The sequence below is a fragment of the Protopterus annectens genome, chromosome 5.part1 (genome assembly GCF_019279795.1).
Source record: "Protopterus annectens isolate FY-2018-M chromosome 5.part1, PAN1.0, whole genome shotgun sequence".
NCBI lineage: Eukaryota > Metazoa > Chordata > Ceratodontiformes > Protopteridae > Protopterus > Protopterus annectens.
This window is the reverse complement of record NC_056736.1, coordinates 754,122,306-754,141,328: the sequence shown is the minus strand read 5'-3', so window position 1 is coordinate 754,141,328 and position 19,023 is coordinate 754,122,306. Positions and strand designations below refer to the sequence as shown.

General features: G+C 41.2%; 1 protein-coding gene across 2 annotated transcripts in view; it reads left to right on the top strand.

Annotated features, from left to right (window-relative positions):
* The first annotated feature begins 13,417 nt into the window (after window positions 1-13,417).
* Window positions 13,418-19,023, top strand: part of P4HA3 (prolyl 4-hydroxylase subunit alpha 3) — a 1,158,229-nt gene continuing 1,152,623 nt past the window's right edge. The window contains exon 1 of one of the 2 annotated variants that reach the window (XM_044073397.1): window positions 13,418-14,080. In XM_044073397.1, the coding sequence (XP_043929332.1) occupies window positions 13,899-14,080 (182 nt within the window). In that variant the 5' untranslated portion in view covers window positions 13,418-13,898. The remainder of the gene's footprint in view (window positions 14,081-19,023) is intronic. The other variant, XM_044073396.1, reaches the window with a different exon arrangement.

The window sequence follows — 19,023 nt, the reverse complement described above, 5'->3', positions numbered from 1 at the left end:
ATCTACTTTCACCTGGACTTATGAGAAGTAGATTCCAAATAGTAGAGAGCCCAGCACAGATTTCTGTGGTACACCACTGGTAACTGATCCACTGGTGGAGATGAATCCCCAAATTTGACAGTATGCATTCTGCTGGAGAGCCAATTTGCTACCCATTTAGTCATGTATGGGTTAATCCCCAGCTGGGGAGTTTCTCAATGAAACCTGAGTGGGGGATTGTGCTGAAAGCCTTGGCTAAGTCAAGATAGGTGGCATGTACTGTTTTTCACTCATCCAGGTCTTTGATGCCATTCTCAAAGAAGTCCACTAGGTTTAATAAGCAGGATTAGCCCTTAACAAAGCAAAACTGAGCTGGGCCCAGAGTTTGGAGGTCACCTATGCCCTTGTTGATAAGGTCCATGATGGTTCTTTCCACGGCCTTCCAGTTATGGCTGGTTAGGTTTATGGGTCTATAGTTCCCAGGGCCAGTTGATGGACCCCCTTTGTTTAAAGGAATTACTCTTGCAGTTCACCACTCTGTTGGAACAAATCCAGAGCTCAGGCTATGGTTAAGGAGAGTGCCAAGTTGTTCTTCTAGGTCATGCTTTAGATTGTTTAGCAACCAGCCTGGGATGTTATCTGGTCCAATGGAGACCATGTTTTTGGGCTTGGAGAGGGATGATGTGACCTGCTCTTTGGAGATGCTAGGTAGAGGACAGTGACAGGGATGCTATGGGGTACATCCAGTGGGGACAGGGGGTGGTATTTGCATCAAATCTGTCCTCCAGCAGGTTGGCAATTTCTTCAGATTCAATGCGAGTGGTACCATCCACTATAAGTTCGGCACATAGCTGGGCATTCCGTTTAAGATTTCAGAAGTATGGTATTTAGTGAGCTGTTAATGAGCTTCTACCTGTGCCTGGGTTACAGGGCTTGATTCCATATAAATATGACCTGCTGGAGAGACAGATACCACTGTCAGAGGTTGCCAACCCTCTGGAATAAGCTTCCAATCCATGACAAGCAGAACACCTCCATGATCCTGTTTAAGCGCAACCTGGATGACTGGATGGGAAAACTAAAATTTCTGTTGGGGATTGCCCCTGCTTTTCTCCTGGACATGGGCAGTCCTTGCTAGAAAAATCTTGAGCAAAGACAATATCTCTCATCTAGTATTATATTGAGATTTAATGACTAGGCTTGTAAAGACCCTCGGAGTCAATGGACAAGTAACATCCTATGAACCTATGAACCTAAGTAGCTAAAGAAAGCCTTATGAGTGTCTTTAGCTAGAGATGCTAATTTAGCTTCTTAATTAACTTTACAGGACTTTACAAGATATCATAGTTGCTTTTTCAAGCTGCGGAGAGGATTCTTCCTCTGGTGACTAAGTTCCCTCTTGTTCTTGGATAACAGTTTCTTCCTTTTGTAATATAACATATTTATACTTGTGGTGCACCAGTGTGGCCTGTTTCTTTAGGAAGACCTGGTTTTGATCCTGTCAGGTATGGTTGAGTCTATTCAGCTGTTTAAACATCAATACAGGACATTTCTATACCCCTCTGCAGCACAGTCATTGTTGCCTGTGTTAGCAGGGGGTCTGGTTCATAGGTTCATAGGTAGGTACTAGCTATTGGCCCAAGGGCCTACATAACCATAGCCAACAAGGTTCTGTGGCTTACACCACCCAAAAAAGTTATTTTCTTGTGCTCCTGTTGAGAAGAGTCACAGAAAGAAAGTGATCCCCAGGGTGTATTTCCTATTTCCCATCCACTTATCAAGATTTTTCTTGAAGAGTGCTAATGAGGAACTTTGCTTGACATAGCTGGGTAGCTTGTTCCAGAGTATGGGAAGTCTCTGCGACAGGAATTTTATCCTTCCAGCATGTCCTGTTTATTGTGGTGACAAGGTTTAGGTCCCCAGAGCATGTAGCTCAGAGGGATTGGGATTTCTTTAGGTGTGGCATGTCCAACAGCTCTGGGTTTGACATAGCTTTATATGTTAGGCAGAGATCTCCTCAGAGTAGGCAAAATGGTACAGAGTAAAGCTGGAGCTTTTTGAGACGGTCAGTGTAGGGCATCTGTTTGAGGCCAATAATCCTCTTTGTGGGGTACTTCTGTGGCCTTTCCAGCTGCTGCAGATGTCTTGTGAAGTACATTCCAAAAGGGGCATTGTACTCTATAATGGGGCTAATGAGTGTCGAGTAGAGTGGAACAATGACCTCTTTTTTTTCCTGGATGAGAACCCTTTTGTGATGAGGTGTGCCATGTAGAAGGATTTCCTGACTACTATCGCGATGTGATTATCAAAGGAGAGACTATTGCCCACCTGGGTCCCAAGATCTCTTATCACACATTCGGCATTAAGTAGACATTTTATACTTTCACTTAAAGTTTGCTTTTGGAGAAATTTTTCATTTTTTTTAGTCGTGTGGGTGTCAGATCTGATTTACTTCACATGAAACAGCCTTGTTGTTTGTGTAGCTCCATTATACAGCATCATTAATAATAAACACCACCCTAAATGCCAACACACCTGTCATTGCAAAAATCACACCTTTCCACCTCTCACACTTTTAACACCCCCTATTTATTGTAAGTGTCCTATCTCATTTGCATATCTTTCTCTTTTTGTCGATTAAAAAAATTCTAACTTTTGTACAGCATGTTATGCACATTATTGTAATGTTTATGTAAACTTAATTCTCAGGCCTTTTGTAAATTTCTAATGTTCTCATGTAAAGCACATTATTGTATTTTTTGCATACAACTTCGTTGTCAGATGTTTTTCTTTTTTGAAACTTTGTAATAATTGTCTGGAGCTTTTCTCCTCTGGTCTCCACTGAAAACGGGCCACTGGCTCAGTTGGACTAATCTGGTTAGCAAATGACAAATAAATAAATAATAGCATTACCAGGGGTAATGTATATACAAGAAGGAGAGAACAATATGGACCAGTATGGCTCCCAAACCATGGGAGCATGGGATTTGTGTGTCAGATAGGAAGCATGTAAGGTAGTTTCTGTAGAAGACTGCACTTCAGTGAACTTTGTGCAGGCTATCACTTCTGAAAATTGCAAAGCCTGATGCAGCAAAGCATTTGCCCAATTCTTCAGATTATGGCCATGACTCAGATAAATAAGCTCTGATTGATATAATTAATTTGGGTCTACATTATAACATCGAAGTTACGGAACATCGAATACAATATGGTAAACACCATATTGTCGAAGTTCCATAACTTTGAAAATAAAAAAAAATAAAACTTTAAATAACTTTAACTTTAAAACCCTAACAGGTTTAAGCACGGGGGGTAAGCTCCCCTGTCCTCCCACACCCCCCACTACTTAAATGTTTGTTTTTCAATTGGTACAGGTTATAGGTCACATTAAAGGTGGAAAAGTTTTGAAATTATTTATTGTGGTCTCATTTTTTATATCACAAAAACCTGGCATTTTAACAGGGGTGTGTATGTTTTTTTATATCCACTGTATATAGAGCCACGAAAAGTACAGTTGTGTAAAATCTTATCATAACAGTAGATGTTCTTATCTTCACTTCTGCAGTATTCCTTACTATAGGGATCTTCTGCCTAGGATAGCCTGATGTTTGGCCAGTATACCAAAGCCTTATGATCTTGTATGCACCGTACATCACACGTATGTTCCCACACAGGCCATAGGGCATAAGGGTGGTGCATGGATACAGTTACCCAAAACTGAATTGCCCCAGTAGAGAACAGTCTCCATAGGACAAAGGAGTCTATGCACATTGAGAAGGAGAACATGCAGGAAAAAAGGGGGAAACCCTCAGTCAAAATCCCGAATAAACAAGAGCAGGTCGGAGGGAGGGAGCAAGTTTTGCAGCAGCGAAGAGACGGACATCTACTGTTACAATTTTACACGACTGTACTATTGTCTTCTATATCACTTTTGGAGTATTCATAATAGAAGGGAGAGTAAAAAAGCTCAAGAAACAGAATGGAAGGTGGAAGGTTGAGAAGAGCCCTCAACAAATCCATACAAAAGGGCTTTAGCAAAACCTGCTCTGGCCCTAGAAACCATATCCAGCTTATAATACATACACTCCATTACCAAACACCTAACACACTCAAACATAAAATATCCCTAAGATACCTTAAGCAATTTACTATGTATATAAAACATATCCTAAACACCCTCTATAAACTAGCCCTCCCTGGAGACATCCATCCAAACCCTGGTCCTCCCAAATCCAACCCAACCACAAACCCTAGTCCAAGGAACCCCCACAACTCAACTCCTACCCAGCAAGAAAACAACAGACCTACTTATAATGTCCCTAAACATCAGAAGCATATGCAATAAAATCCAATAACTACGTGCCAGCATAAACATATATTCCCCAGATATTCTCTTCCTAACTGAAACCTGGCTCAAACCTCACATCAAAAGTGAGAAAATACTTCCACCTGAATACAACAGCCTTCACATAGACAGATTGTCCAAAAAAGGAGGTGGTGTAGCATTGATATTTAAACACCACATTAATATTCAACTCCTGAACTCATCTGCCCCTCACCACAACAATGAAGAAATACTTTATGCCAATCTCAAACTAAACTCAAACAAAGCAGTCAATATCATATGATCAAAATATTACACCCCTAGAAAATCTCTTGAGCTGGGCTACTCTACCCCAGGAAACCATAATTCTTGGTGACTTTAACATCAACTGGCTATCCTGTAATAACAATCTCCCAACCATTCACCTTAATCTCCATGGGTTCACTCAACTCATCTAATCCCCTACCCAAATCAACAAAAACCCTAACAATCATATCTTACTTGACTGGATCCTAGTCAACAAAGCTCCTCACTCTTACCTAGCAGGCTGCTTACCTGACAGTCTTAGTGACCCCTCCCCCACTTTCCTAATTTGGCACCACACAAACAGTCTGAAGCCCATTATCCACAGGCAAATACGGAACAAGTCCAACTTCAACCCCAACTCCTTCATCCCCTCCCTGCAAAAAATTAACTGGTCACCACTAAAATACCTCACCCTAGATGAGGCTGTCCACTTCTTCAACAGTGCCTTCCTCTCCATCCTAAACACCCATGCTCCTGTAAGAAATGCCAAAGTCAGATCCAGGTGTGCCCCATGGTTACAAAAGACCACCAGAACCCTAATGAAATCCAGAGATGAGGCCTGGGAGCACTGGTGACTAACAAAAAATAATGCAGATAGACAATCATTCCTTGAACTGCGCAATAAAGCCAAAAAGCATATACAATTAGACAAATCCCTCTACTATAAATCCACCCTAACCTCTACCAACCCCAACCGTAAGCAATTCTGGTCCACTATTAACACTATCCTCCACCCAGGGAAGGTTGATAGCCCCCAGCCATCCATTCCCCCCTCCTCCAGCAGTATTGCTGAATCCTTCAACAAACACTTCACTGAAACTATAACATATCCAAACAAACAACACTTCCCTACAACAGCCCCCCAACTCCTAACTCTAAACCCTCCACTCCTCTTTTCTTCTTCACCTCAGTACCTACTTCCAACATAAAAAGACTATTGTCAAAACTTAAACCCACCAAACTCACAGCTGACAACCTCCACTCTGAATACTTGACAATTGCAGCTGATACACTAGCCTACCCAATTTCAATTCTAATCAACTGTCCCATAATAGAAGGCTATGTTTCCTCAATATGGAAAATATCCCACATCATTCCCCTCCACAAAGGCAACCCCTCCACTGACCTCTCCAGTTACCGCCCCATTGCTATCCTCTCCCCTCCCCAAGATACTTGAAAAATGTATCAACACCCAGGTCTCCAACTACCTCCTAGCTAATAATCTCCTCTCCAAAACCCAACATGGTTTCAGGCCATATCACAGCACTACCTCCACTCTGCTCTCCTTCACCAACACCATACTTCATCACAAAAACAATGGCTTTTTCTCTACTGCCGTATTTCTAGATCTCTCAAAGGCCTTTGACATGGTATCTCATGAGCTATTACTCTCTACTCTCCCCAGCCTCTCCTTCTCACAATCAGCCTGCAACTGGTTCCACAGCTATCTACATGGATGCCAGCAATCAGTAATCTGGGATGATAACCTATCACCTCACCTCACAGTTACTCTTGGAGTTCCCCAAGGGTCTATTCTTGGCCCTCTGCTATTCTCACTTTTCACTGACAACCTACATACTGCCACCACACAAGCATCTCTTATACAGTACGCAGATGACTCTACTCTCATCTGCTCTGCCCCCACTCTACCAGAACTACAACAAATCACACAGAAATCATTCTCTTCTCTAGAAAGCTGGCTATCCAATGCTCAGCTCCTACTCAACCTGAGTAAGACAAAACTTCTCCTGTTCCAACCTTCCAAAGCCACCCAAAACACCCCCCACTTCAACATTCTTGCCAAAGACAATACCATCATCTCTCCATCAGAACACACAAAATTACTCGGTATGGAAATAGACAACAAACTTAGATATGCCACCCACATATCTCTCACAATAAAAAAAAGTTCACAAGATACTTGGTGCATTATATCAAAGCCGCCAATTCCTAACCAAGATGGCTAGAATCTCCATAGCCAATTCCCAGCTAATCTCCACCCTACTCTATGAATCCCCCATACTTACCAGCCTTAAACAGACAGACCTACACAAGCTGGATGCTTGTTACAACAAAATTGTTAAATTTGCCACTGGAACCTCATACCACAGCCATCATTGTATCTCCCTTAAAGAACTAAACTGGCTAGAACTCCCACAACTCCTTCACTTTAATCAATTCATCCTTGCTCATAAACTTATTAACCACCCCCTTAACATCCCTTCCCTTCAAACCCTTCTTCAACCCTATCACTCCACTAGGCCCCTAAGATCAAGCAGCAAAAATCAACTCACTTTTATCAAACCCAAAAACTTATCAGAAAAAGCCATATTTTCATGTACTGTATCTAAACTTTGGAACAATCTTCCACCCTCTGTAACTACTCTAACTTCCAGCAGCCTTTTCAAGACTGCGCTCAAATTCCACTTAAATTTGCACTGGCTTTTTCCTTGTTCTAATCCAGACTAACACCCCACCCTTACCCACCCACCTAGACTCTTAACCCAACTGTACTACCACCACTACTAACCACAGTCAGAAATAGCTAGTTGTCTTTACATACTTTAACATCTTGTCTGACAACTTTGTTACTAATATTATAAACGACAAGAAACTATATTAAGTTGCAACATTTACTGTATATACTGTTGATAATCAATATCGTGTTATTGTATTAAAGCCAATAACCTGTAATGTTGTTTACTATTGCTGCAGCTTTGTATCTTTATTTATCATGTACATGATGTGGAGCTTTTCTCCGCGGTCATCTGCTGAAAAAGGACCTGCATCCAGTCAGAATTTCCCAGTAAACAAATGTAAATAAATAAATAAATAAAATAAATAATGCTTAGTAAAGGTATGGATGGAAGGCCAAGTAGCAGCTTCAAGGATGGACTTGGTGCCCCCTTGAAGAATGTACCAGAAGACACAACAGCCCTAGTGGAATGAGCTCTAACAGAAGTAGACAAAAATTTGTCATGAAAAGAATAACAAAAACAAATGGCCTTGGATAAGGAGAAGGAGATGGTCTGTTAGAAACAACCAAACCCAATGTCCTGGGATGAAAGGAAACAAAAAGCTAGTCAGACTTATGAATGGCCTTCGTTTTATCCAAATAGTATCTGAGCTGTATGTGCAAATCCAAGGTATGCAGGACCTTCTCATGAGCAGACTGAGGAGAAGGTAAAAAGAAGGGAGATGTACTGATGAATTGAAGTACAACTCATTTATTACCTTGGACATAAAAGAAAGATTAGTACAAAGGGACACCCTGTCCCTGTGAAAACCAAAAAAGGAGGAATGATCTTAAGGGCCTGAAACTCAGAAACCCTCCGAGCATCAGAAGGATCCTAAGTCAATTTTTCCCAAACAAAATTAAGGTTCCAAGGAGGAGGAATAGGTTTCCTTGGAGGCCAATAATGCAGGACACCTTTGAGACATTTTGTGACCTCAAAACAAGAAGCCAAGGGAGGATTCAAGGTCAGACAAGCAGAAATGTCTGACAAATGAGCCTTCACATAAGAACAGGCAGTACAGAAGTCAAAGGGCAAATCAAAGAACTGAAAATGGGAGGAAGAAACAGAGAAATGTAAAAACTTCCTGAAAAGAGGGTGAATAGGGTTAGGAAAGTAAACATCCTTCAGATCCAAAAATACCAGAAAAGCCTTGGGTAGTAAAAGAGGAAACAGGGTTTGAAGAATAAATATCCAAAAAGAGGGGACCTTGAGAAAGGTGTTGAGCAGGGATAGATCCATACTAGATCTCCAAGTACGCTCCTTTCAAGGGACTAGGAACATCCTGGAATAAAAACCTTGTTCCACTTGGGAATGGGGAACAGGCTGAATAGTTCCTTGGTTCACCAGGGACCCTAGGACCTATGGGAATTGAGGAAGTTGCTCTAGAGGAGGTTGAGGAATTCCTGAAAAATGAGGGAGAGACTTCCATACCATGAAGTAATCTTGACAGATTATATAAGGAATGCAAAAGTCTGAAGTGATGAGAAGCCAATTTGGAAGACAAAGGGAAAGCTGAATGTAAAAAGGAACTTGGTCTAAGAGTAGGGAAGCAAATTATCAAAAAAAGGAGGCTTGTCAGATAAAGGAGGCTTCTGGGCCACAGAAGCCTTAGCAAGCAGGGGAGGTTTGCCTACCACCCTTCCTGTCCTTGGAGGCCTGGTGGAGCTGCGTGCAGACAAAAACAGATCTAGAAGGGTAATTCCTCTGGAACTTATAGATAGGTGAAAAATAATATGTTTAAGGTCCTTCATCTTGAAGAAACTTAAACAAGTCAGTGGCAGCAGTCCCAAAAAAGATCACCAGTTCAGTAAAACACTACAAACTAAAGAAAACAAAAAACAGAAGGTGAAAACCAAGCTAAAAAAACAAAACTTGAATTATACAAAAGTTACTTCTTCAGAAGGTTTTTAGCATGCTTTTTGCCTTGCATTTTCTTCAGTCCCAAAAAGATGTTTATTATCAAAAAGAGCATCCAACAACTTGGTCTTAATGTTTTCGGGCAAAGGCTAGAAATAACGTCAAGAATAATGGCTCATGACAGACCCAAAAGCCACAGCCCTAGAAAAGGTATCAGGAGCATCATAGCTACCCTTAATAGGGTGGTGAGCCACTTGAGAAGCAGAACCTAAAATAGATAAGACAGAGGATTTGCTTTCAAAATTGGGGGCAGCAGAAATATCCTGACAAGCCTGAGCAATCAAGCCAGAGCATAACTGGTCAAGTGGGTCTGGTAATTAACAGCCCTGAAGGCCAAAGTAGAAGCATTGTAAACTTTCTTACCAATCCTCTTCATTGCCCTACTATCCTTAACAGAAGGCAAAAGTTTGGAAGAGGGCAAGAGCTTAGAGGGTTGTCAGAAGAGACTGACACCACAGCAGGATTAGCAGAGGAACATTTAAATAAAAACTGGCAATCCTAAGGAACCTTATAGATCCTATCAGGTTTCATATGAGCAGGAGCCTGACAATCAGGAGACTTGGAAGCAGCAATGAAAGTATCTAACAAGGCAGCCAACAAAGGAGGAACTGATGATGGTTTAGGAGTATCCACCTGTGGTAACACAGGAGGAACTGCTGGTGGTTTAGGAGTATCCACCTGTAATAACACAGGAGGAACTGCTGATGGTTTAGGAGTATCCACCTGTAGTAACATAGGAGGAAATGCTGATGGTTTAGGAGTATCCACCTGTAGTAACACAAGAGGAACTGCTGATGGTTTAGGAGTATCCACCTGTAGTAACACAGGAGGAACTGAAGATTGTTTAGGAGTATCCACCTGTAGTAACACAGGAGGAACTGCCAGTGGCTTAGGAGTATCCACCTGTAGTAACACAGGAGGAACTGGCAATGGCTTAGGAGTGTCCACCTGTAGGAACACAGGAGGAACTGCCGATGGTTTAGGAGTATCCACCTGAAGTAACACAGGAGAAACTGCCAATGGCTTAGGAGTATCCACCTGTAGTAACACAGGAGGAACTGCCGATGGTTTAGGGGTATCCACCTGTAATAACACAGGAGGAACTTCCAATGGTTTAGGAGTATCCAGCTGTAGTAGCACAGGAGGAACTGCAGATGGTTTAGGAGTATCCACCCGAAGCATCTCATAATATCTCCTTTGAATATCAGACACTTGAGAAGAATCCCACTTAAAGAATTCCATCATCCCAGCAATTGTGTCCCCAAAGAACAATTTTTCAAAAGGAGATACAGTGCTAATAGACTCCTCCTCATCTGAACCTTAAGCCAAAAGCAAAGGTGTCTGTGAAGAATTGGACAGGACCCCTCATCAGACTCTGAATCCTCATGCAAGGAATCCACTTCCCTAGGCCATTTAGAAGGATGAAGGTCCAAGGAGGAGCTGGCACTGAAACCCCTTGAGGAGGCTTCAGGGCCATTAAGGCAGAAAACAAGCCTTGAATACACTCTTGCCATTCCCTTTGAGGATCCCTAGGATAGACCAAAACATGCTTCATCTTTTGTCTTTTCTAATAAGAGACATCAGCCCTAACTAATACTGAGGGTTCTGACCCTTGACGAGATTAGATAAGAGTACTTGTAACCTCCTCCCTGACCAATATCTGCAGAAACCCTGTAGGACCCTCCAAGATAATCAGCCATGGTTCCAATTCGACATCCAGAGCAGATGTCTGCAAACCCTTAGAGGACATGCAAAAAGATGGATCAATGCTGGCGTCCAATGAGGTTGTGACAGAGTAATAGAATGTAGACATCAGGCAGCCTACAGAGCTATCATCTGCTTTTAGATGGACATGTGGTGAAGGCTGGACAGTTAAAGAATTCAGCCAAGACTTATTGGCCTCCTTCTTACCTTGCAGGAGTATCTCAGGGTTAATGGATTCTATGATGCTACCCTGGGCTAACTCTTTGAGTTGTTTTTCATGATAAATGGCCAAGGAAGACAAATGGCTTCTGAGTGTCTTAGGCACAAATGCATTACAGATTTTACAACAGGTATGGTCGTGGGAAGCATCCAGTCAAAAAAAGACAGTTAGTGATGATGTTTATGGGGAATCTGCCTCCCACACTGACATTTTCCCTTTGTGGATGACATAAACTTTAAGTAAGCAAATTAAAATATGAGACTAAAGGGAAAAAATGAACCCAACGGGGCACTTATCTGATGGCTAGGTATGCAGCACAGCAACAAGGTGTTCACACCGATATTGTCCAGACTGGCAGCAAAGAAGTTCTAGGTAACTGTGTCCGTACATCACTTTTATGTCCTATGTCCTGTGCAGGGAGCATGTGTGTGTTTTATGGCACATTCAAAATCGTAAGGCTTTGGTATACTGGCCGAACATTGGGCTATCCTAGGTGGGCGATCCCTATAATAAAGAATACTGCATCAATGATATAGAAGGACATCGACTGTTATTATTGTAATGTGTAGGAAGTGTGCCTGACTTAGAACATGTTAATTGATGTAAATTCTGTTATCTGCTGCAAGTTGTTGGATGTTTGCAAACAACCTTGGAGTCAACAAAGACAGATCCGAACCTAAATAACTTAGCTTCGTTTTATTTGTTTGTTGTACTTGACTGGACTTGGAAGCTGAAGGAGCAGCTTAGGTTGGGCAGTTTCTAGGAGAGCTAAATCATTCAAGTTTCTGCACCTTGCTATGGAAGCTTGCCAAAGGCAAGCTCTGAAAGGGACAGCTGTCATGTTTAGTTCATGTGGTAACATAATGCTGTGAATTTACACTAACAAATACCAGTAATAGTCAAAGCTGTTGGTCCGCCTTCTCAAAACTGAGTACTGCCTCACACTCACAATGTATTTTCTTTTATTTCCTTAAGGGTCATTTGCATATATCCCATAGTCCACCACTATATGAGATTTAAAGTATTACACAATGAAGAATCTAGTTTGGCTGTATCTTCGTTTAGTTATTTTAATTATCCCATATCAACAGAGCCACCTTATAAATCAAACCTGAAAAGGAAAGGTAGACCAGGTTTCAATTTCTGCTTAAATTAGTTTTATACAAACAGTGCAATGGGGTATTTGATACTGTTTGGTAAAGGAAGCAGATGGATTATAGCAACAGAAGGAACCGTAACGGTATACCCCCCACTGCAAACAAAACAGTTGCAAAGGATAGCAGATCAATTTTGTAGTACGGAGGTGGTTGGAAGGGCTAAAATATTATAGTGTAATAATGTTAGTAAAGGTCACAGGCTACTACTGCCAGTGACAGAAACAGCCTGCGTGGTAATGAATATAGCATAAGTTATCCTCATGAATTAACCCCCAGGAGCGTTTCTACAACATAGAGGAGGACCCTGCCCCGCTTCTGCTGCTGGGAGCAGCTCTACTGTAACCTTAGGGTGTCCTACAAATGGGTAATAAGTGCTGTCTGTAGTTGGAGCAGATTCATTCTCTGTCCTTTGTGGCTTCAAAACGTCCATCTGCATACTTTCGTGGGCACTTCATTGCCATGCTCGTCTCAGCGGATTTTCTTTGGCTTGTTTCAGATCACGATTCCTTTCATCCGGTGCGCTGTCAATGCCCCGCACCCCCTTTGGGATACCTTTGCCGGCACATACACGGTAGGGGCGTGTAACTGTTACCACTGGACTGTATCTTTGGAGAATGTCACTGTCTTCAGCAATAGCTAGCATCACCTTGGATAGCCCAGAATTACATTGGATAGGCTAGTATCGCCTTGGAAGCGGGTACCTCGGTTAACACAAACTGCGTAATGCGAGTCAGTGGTCAGTTCCATGTATTTGGTACTTTATTAACTTATGCATCCCCCCCCCCCCCCCGCATCTATCAAACAGCATGAATTAATTACATTAAGTCCCGACTGCTGAAATGATTGACAGGATGATTGTATTTTGCCTTTATTAGCCATTTCTGACAAATATTGATGGCTGAGGGGATAGTTTGTCCTGAGAACCTTGGACAAGTACAACACGCTTGGACTTTATGAATACAAGATACCTTGTAAACGTGGAAACGCAAAGTGTAACACAAGCAGAGACTGGATTAAACCAGGTTACAAACTGCATCCCAAACCCCAGCACCTCGCAGGCACATTGTGCTTGGACCAGAGGAGCCCCACTGGTAGCTGTTATCATCACCCCCCCCCCCCCCCCCCCCGTTGCGGTTCAAATAACTGAACTTTATACATTTGGTGTCTTATGTTGTATTTAAATGTATTTGTAGTGGGTTTGTTTGTGCGTTTTTACAGACCTACGCTTATGCCAGCCCCTTTTAACTACATTATCCTGAGCGCCAGGCATTGCTTAAATGCTGCTCCCTGAGCAATGCAGCCGCCGAAAGTAGCATTTGTTTCAGGCAGACATGCAGCCAAACTGACAAATATCTCAGTGGGCTGCAAGGCTTCAAGCCACATATGTTTCCAGTTTATTACAATTTCTCCTCCCTTTTTGTGAATTGTTGCCGAGCCCTGTAATAGGCGCATCGCCCATCCCCACCCAAGACACACACCCAAAGATCGTGTCCCACCCCTAGCTGTGCAACTCATCCCCACACTGCAGACTCTGTCCAGTGTTTGCACTGCTGGCGGTTCGGAGCTGGTCACGGTCCTCTGGAAGTCTGCTACAGTGTTTAAGAATGAATGAATGATTATGTACTGCTGGTCTGATTCCATGCTTCGGGGGTTCGGTTCCACATACCCCATGAAGTTACTCTGATCCCACGCTGCAGAAGTCATTTTAAGGAATGTAGATGCTACTACTGTAAGTGTCTGGTGTTTGTGTGGATCGTGTTTGTTCAGTTTGCACTATGTGGGTGCTTTGTGCCCCTTTGCTGGGACTATACTGGTTGGCGCTGTCGCAGAGGTCAGCTGCTGAAATGTACACAGCTGTGGATAGTGTCGGATGGGCAATAGGGCTGGAGGCAAAGCTCCTTGGATACCTAGGAGCCTATCTGGAAGAGGAAATCCTGCGGATTAATGATTTGAAAAGGTAAGCAACTGCAGTCTTAAAACAGCACTACTGGTGGCAGATGGGGCAGTTTTTTAGTCATTGGCAGGAAACAATACAAAAAAAAAATATATATATATATATATATATATATATATATATATATATATATTTATATATGTTTAAAATATTACAGTGAACTAATTTTGTAATACAATATCTCTATAGTTATGTACACCAACGACAAAGGAAAACTCTGCATGGAGCAGTCATGTGTTAAGTTTCCCTTATGCTGCTGATGGGTTTAGTCATATTCGTATTTTTTCACTATGAGTACATATTTAGGTAGGTACCTTGAGCATGATTTGTTTGTCTGTACTTTTAATTAAAAGTTACAATTTGATTGATTTCCAAGGACCATACTTCTCAGCTTGTCTCAAGTTTGGCTCAAATGCTGCTGTTTCCCTCCCAGTCACTCAAAACTGGTGATTTGGGCAGAAAACATGGATGATTATACTTAATAAATAGTCATAATAGTAATTAGTTTTAGAAATGTTTTACTTCAAAAATACACACTGAGATTCTTCTGTTTTCTCAGCTACTCAAGTTTAAAGTAATATACTTATTATGTTTAAAGTAAATACTAATATTTAAAAAAAGAGCCCCTGATTATTTATGGATTTTTCCCCTGAAATGAATCTGGAGGTAACAGCAGAGAGTTTTACCAATAGCCTCATAAATGTCAATTTCTTACTTATCCAGGACGATTTGAAGGAAAAAGCACCTGCTATGAAAACATTGGTATTGTAATAACTTTAAACATTGCATATTCCCTCTTAGTCTAATTAGGTTTCTGATTGCCAGCTATAGCCAATTCAAGACCATCTGTGTGCTGGGGTGGGGGTGGGGAATGTACCACTGCACTCACTGAGTGCAGAGAAAAACTTTCCCTAAATTATGTCCCAGATCAGTAGAGTAGCTGTCAAATACTACAAATCTCTGGTGGTCTGTTTCCTGCTGAAATGTAGAAGGTGTGACATTCTCCATGGATTATCCAGTTATTTCATTCTTTGTAATGGAGAAGAGGAAAGGGTGTATTGAAAAGGCAGGACTAAAACTAGCATTTAGTAAGAAGCTGTCTTTTATTACATTATTATTTTTTGCCTGCAATTAATTTTGTGGTCCTGTCTGGCTTTTTGCATTCATTATAATCTCCATTAACACCTGATACCACTAAATGTCACTACCCCTTACGTGGTACTAGTAGTAATATATCATCACAATGACTCAGCCTTGGCACCACAGCTATTTTGCGTTTTATATTCACATTGTTTGTAATCTATATGTCATAACACAGGTAGCTGCCTACATAATGTGTGTTTTAAATTTTATGTATTGCACTTAATACCAAACAGCAGCAGTTTTTTTATTGTTGCTTTGCATAACACTTTACTTTTTTTCTGTCTTTCAGTACACATCCATTTATATTTACATACATATATACACATACAGAGTGAAAGAGAGATAGTCAGCCCCCCCCCCACACACACTTTTATTTTACTTTTTAATTTACAAAACTAAGACATGGCATTATACACACTTTTATTTTACTTTTTAATTTGCAAAACTAAGACATGTCATTTTAAAATGTTTCCAGTTATATTCTGTGCTAGCATGCTTTCATGGCTGCAGTGTTGAGGTATTTATTGTTGAAAATGTAGCAAGGTGATCCTGTAATAAATGTAGTGACATGACACATCTCTCTGGCATGCACACCTCTTAATTGTTTTGAACAAGAATTCTAGACAAAGAGTGAAAATTAATGGGACAACAAATGCCCCAAATCAGGGACAAGTTTTAACTAATATTCTAATTCACTTAAAAATGATTAGAGCGACAAGGTTTGAATCAATATCTATTCTCTTAATAATAAGAAGTATGAAAGGCTAATACCTGTCATTATAGACTGACTGTAATCCTCAGTGATTTACCAGAAAATCAAACATTTTATGGGGACAGGACAAAAATGTAAGTCAAAACCAGGGATATTTTGAAAAATTCCAGATGATAGGTATGGTGGCGTGCAGTTTGAGAGAAAAAACTGACACAACTGAAAGCATTACAAAATTATAAGGAATAGTTAACTTCACTTACATGAATTATTAATTATAAAGTTTAATCAGATATTTTACAAACAGTATGTCAGTTACTGGAAAATGAAAGAGACATCAGTTCAGCCAGTTTTAGAGACACAGTACTCTGGCTGCTTTGTATATCGTCAAGGATTACTGAGTAACAATTCCCATTGTTTTAGATTTTGACAACTGGAAGAGAACTCCAGGCAGTGACATTTTTAAATCAAGTATCTTTCAGGATAAAATGTGTAAAGCAGGTAGTATAAGCATAGCAGATTGTTGTAAATAAACGTTTGGATCTACTTGACAGTGGAGTGGTTATTCAGGCCTTCTCAGCTGTGATCTAAATAAAATATGTAATCACTGTAATTTTCTTATGATGTGCCATGTGTGTGTGTTTGTGTGTGTATGTGTGTGTGTGTGTGTGTGTGTGTGTGTGTGTGTGTGTGTATGTGCATGTGTGTGTATGTGTGTGTGTGTGTGTGTGTGTGTGTGTGTGTGCGTGTGTGTGTGTGTGTGTGTGTGTGTGTGTGTGTGTGTGTGTGTGTGTGTGTGTGTGTGTGTGTGTGTGTGTGTGTGTGTGCATGTGTGTGTGTGTGTGTGTGCGTGTGTGTGTGTGTGTGTGTGTGTGTGTGTGTGTGTGTGTGTGTGTGTGTGTGTGTGTGTGTCTGTGTGTGTGTGTGTGTGTGTGTGTGTGTGTGTGTGTGTGTGTGTGTGTGTGTGTGCGTGTGTGTGTGTGTGTGTGTGTGTGTGTGTGTGTGTGTGTGTGTGTGTGTGTGTGTGTGTGTACTCCAAAATGCCAAGCACTCTGCCTTGGATGTACAAAACTATAATCAGAAAATCAAAAGCAGACAATCGTCTGAAATTAATGTTCGTTTTTAGAGGGATAACAGGTTGCTCTGCAAAGCAGTCACATGGTATGCAGTGTATCAGACTATGGCAGTCCATGATATGCAGTGCATCAGTGTGCATCACTGTAGGCAGTGCATGGGAATCACATGATATGCAGTGCATCAGTGTAGACAGTGTATCACAGGCACATGATATGCAGTGCATCATTATGTTGCAGACACATGATATGTAGTGCATCAGTGTATGGTAGATGCATGATATACAGTGCACAGCCATATGATATGCATTGCATCAGTAAAGGCAGTGTATACCAAGTACATGAGATACAGTGCATCATAATAAACCAGTGTATCACAGGCACAAGATATACAGTGCATCAGTGTAGGCAGTCTATGGCAGTCACATGATATGCAGTGTATCAGTGTAGGCAGTGTATCACAGGCACATGATATGCAGTGCATCAGTTTAGGCAGTGTATGGTAGTCACATGATATGCAGTGTATCGGTGTAGGCAGAGTACCACAGCCCATCACTGTAGGCAGTGCATGGGAATCACATGATATGTAGTGCATCAGTGTAGACAGTGTATCACAGGCACATGATATGCAGTGCATCATTATGTTGCAGACACATGATATGTAGTGCATCAGTGTATGGTAGATGCATGATATACAGTGCACAGCCATATGATATGCATTGCATCAGTAAAGGCAGTGTATACCAAGTACATGAGATACAGTGCATCAGAATAAACCAATGTATCACAGGCACAAGATATACAGTGCATCAGTGTAGGCAGTCTATGGCAGTCACATGATATGCAGTGTATCAGTGTAGGCAGTGTATCACAGGCACATGATATACAGTGCATCAGTGTAGGCAGTGTATGGTAGTCACATGATATGCAGTGTATCTGTGTAGGCAGAGTACCACAGCCACATGAGATACAGTGCTTCAGTGTAGGCAGTGTATCATAGGCACATGATATACAGTGCATCATTGTAGGCAGTGTATGTCAGTCACATGATATGCAGTGCATCAGTGTAGGCAGAGTATCACAGGCACATGATATACAGTACATCAGTGTAGGCAGACTATGGCAGTCACATGATATGCAGTGCATCAGTATGTGGTAGACACATGATATGCAGTGCATTAGCTTATGGCAGGCATATGATAAAGCATGCATCAGTATGTGTCAGACATATGAGATACAGCGCATCAGTATGTGGCAGACACATGATACATAGTAGATTAGTGTATACAGTGTATAGCAGGCATATGATTTGCGATGCATCAGTGTACGGCAGTCACATGATCTGCAGCACATCACTGTATAGCAGGCTCCTGATATGCCGTACAGCACTGTATGGCAGTTATATGATATTCAGGGCATCAGTGTATGGCAGTCACATGATTTGCAGCACAGCAGTGTACAGCTGTCACATAATATGCATTCTTCTTACAGCATCTCCCTCTCTTAAAGGCAAATAATAGAATATCCTACATCCCCTTTCTTTAAAAATTAAAAGAATACATGTTATATAATTTATAGCCATTCCAACATTTGATGTCAAACATGCAATCAAATATAGAAAATCATTAGGATGTTTCTAAATTCACGTATGACATGGTGTAATATTTCTGTGGTCCCTTTCTGACAATATTATGTTGAGTATGAGTTTCTGTGAAGTCTTCTAATTAGAAGTCTACATCTTAAATACTGGTGAGTCTACAAATGTAGTGTATGTTGCTAGTAACAGTCTTATGGTAAATTTCTATAGTATCCTTAATGGCTTGAAAATTCTGCTTTTCTGAATCTGACTTGATCTTTAAGCTTTACTGAAGATCTACATTTTCTCTCTGATACACTTCTGATCCTATGAAATCAGCAGTTGGAAGGAACATTCTGAATATTCATTCTCTGAGAAGAAGGTAAATCTTGAAAATTAGAGCTCTGTCTCTATGAGGAAACTTATTTCTGGTCCTTGCTTATAG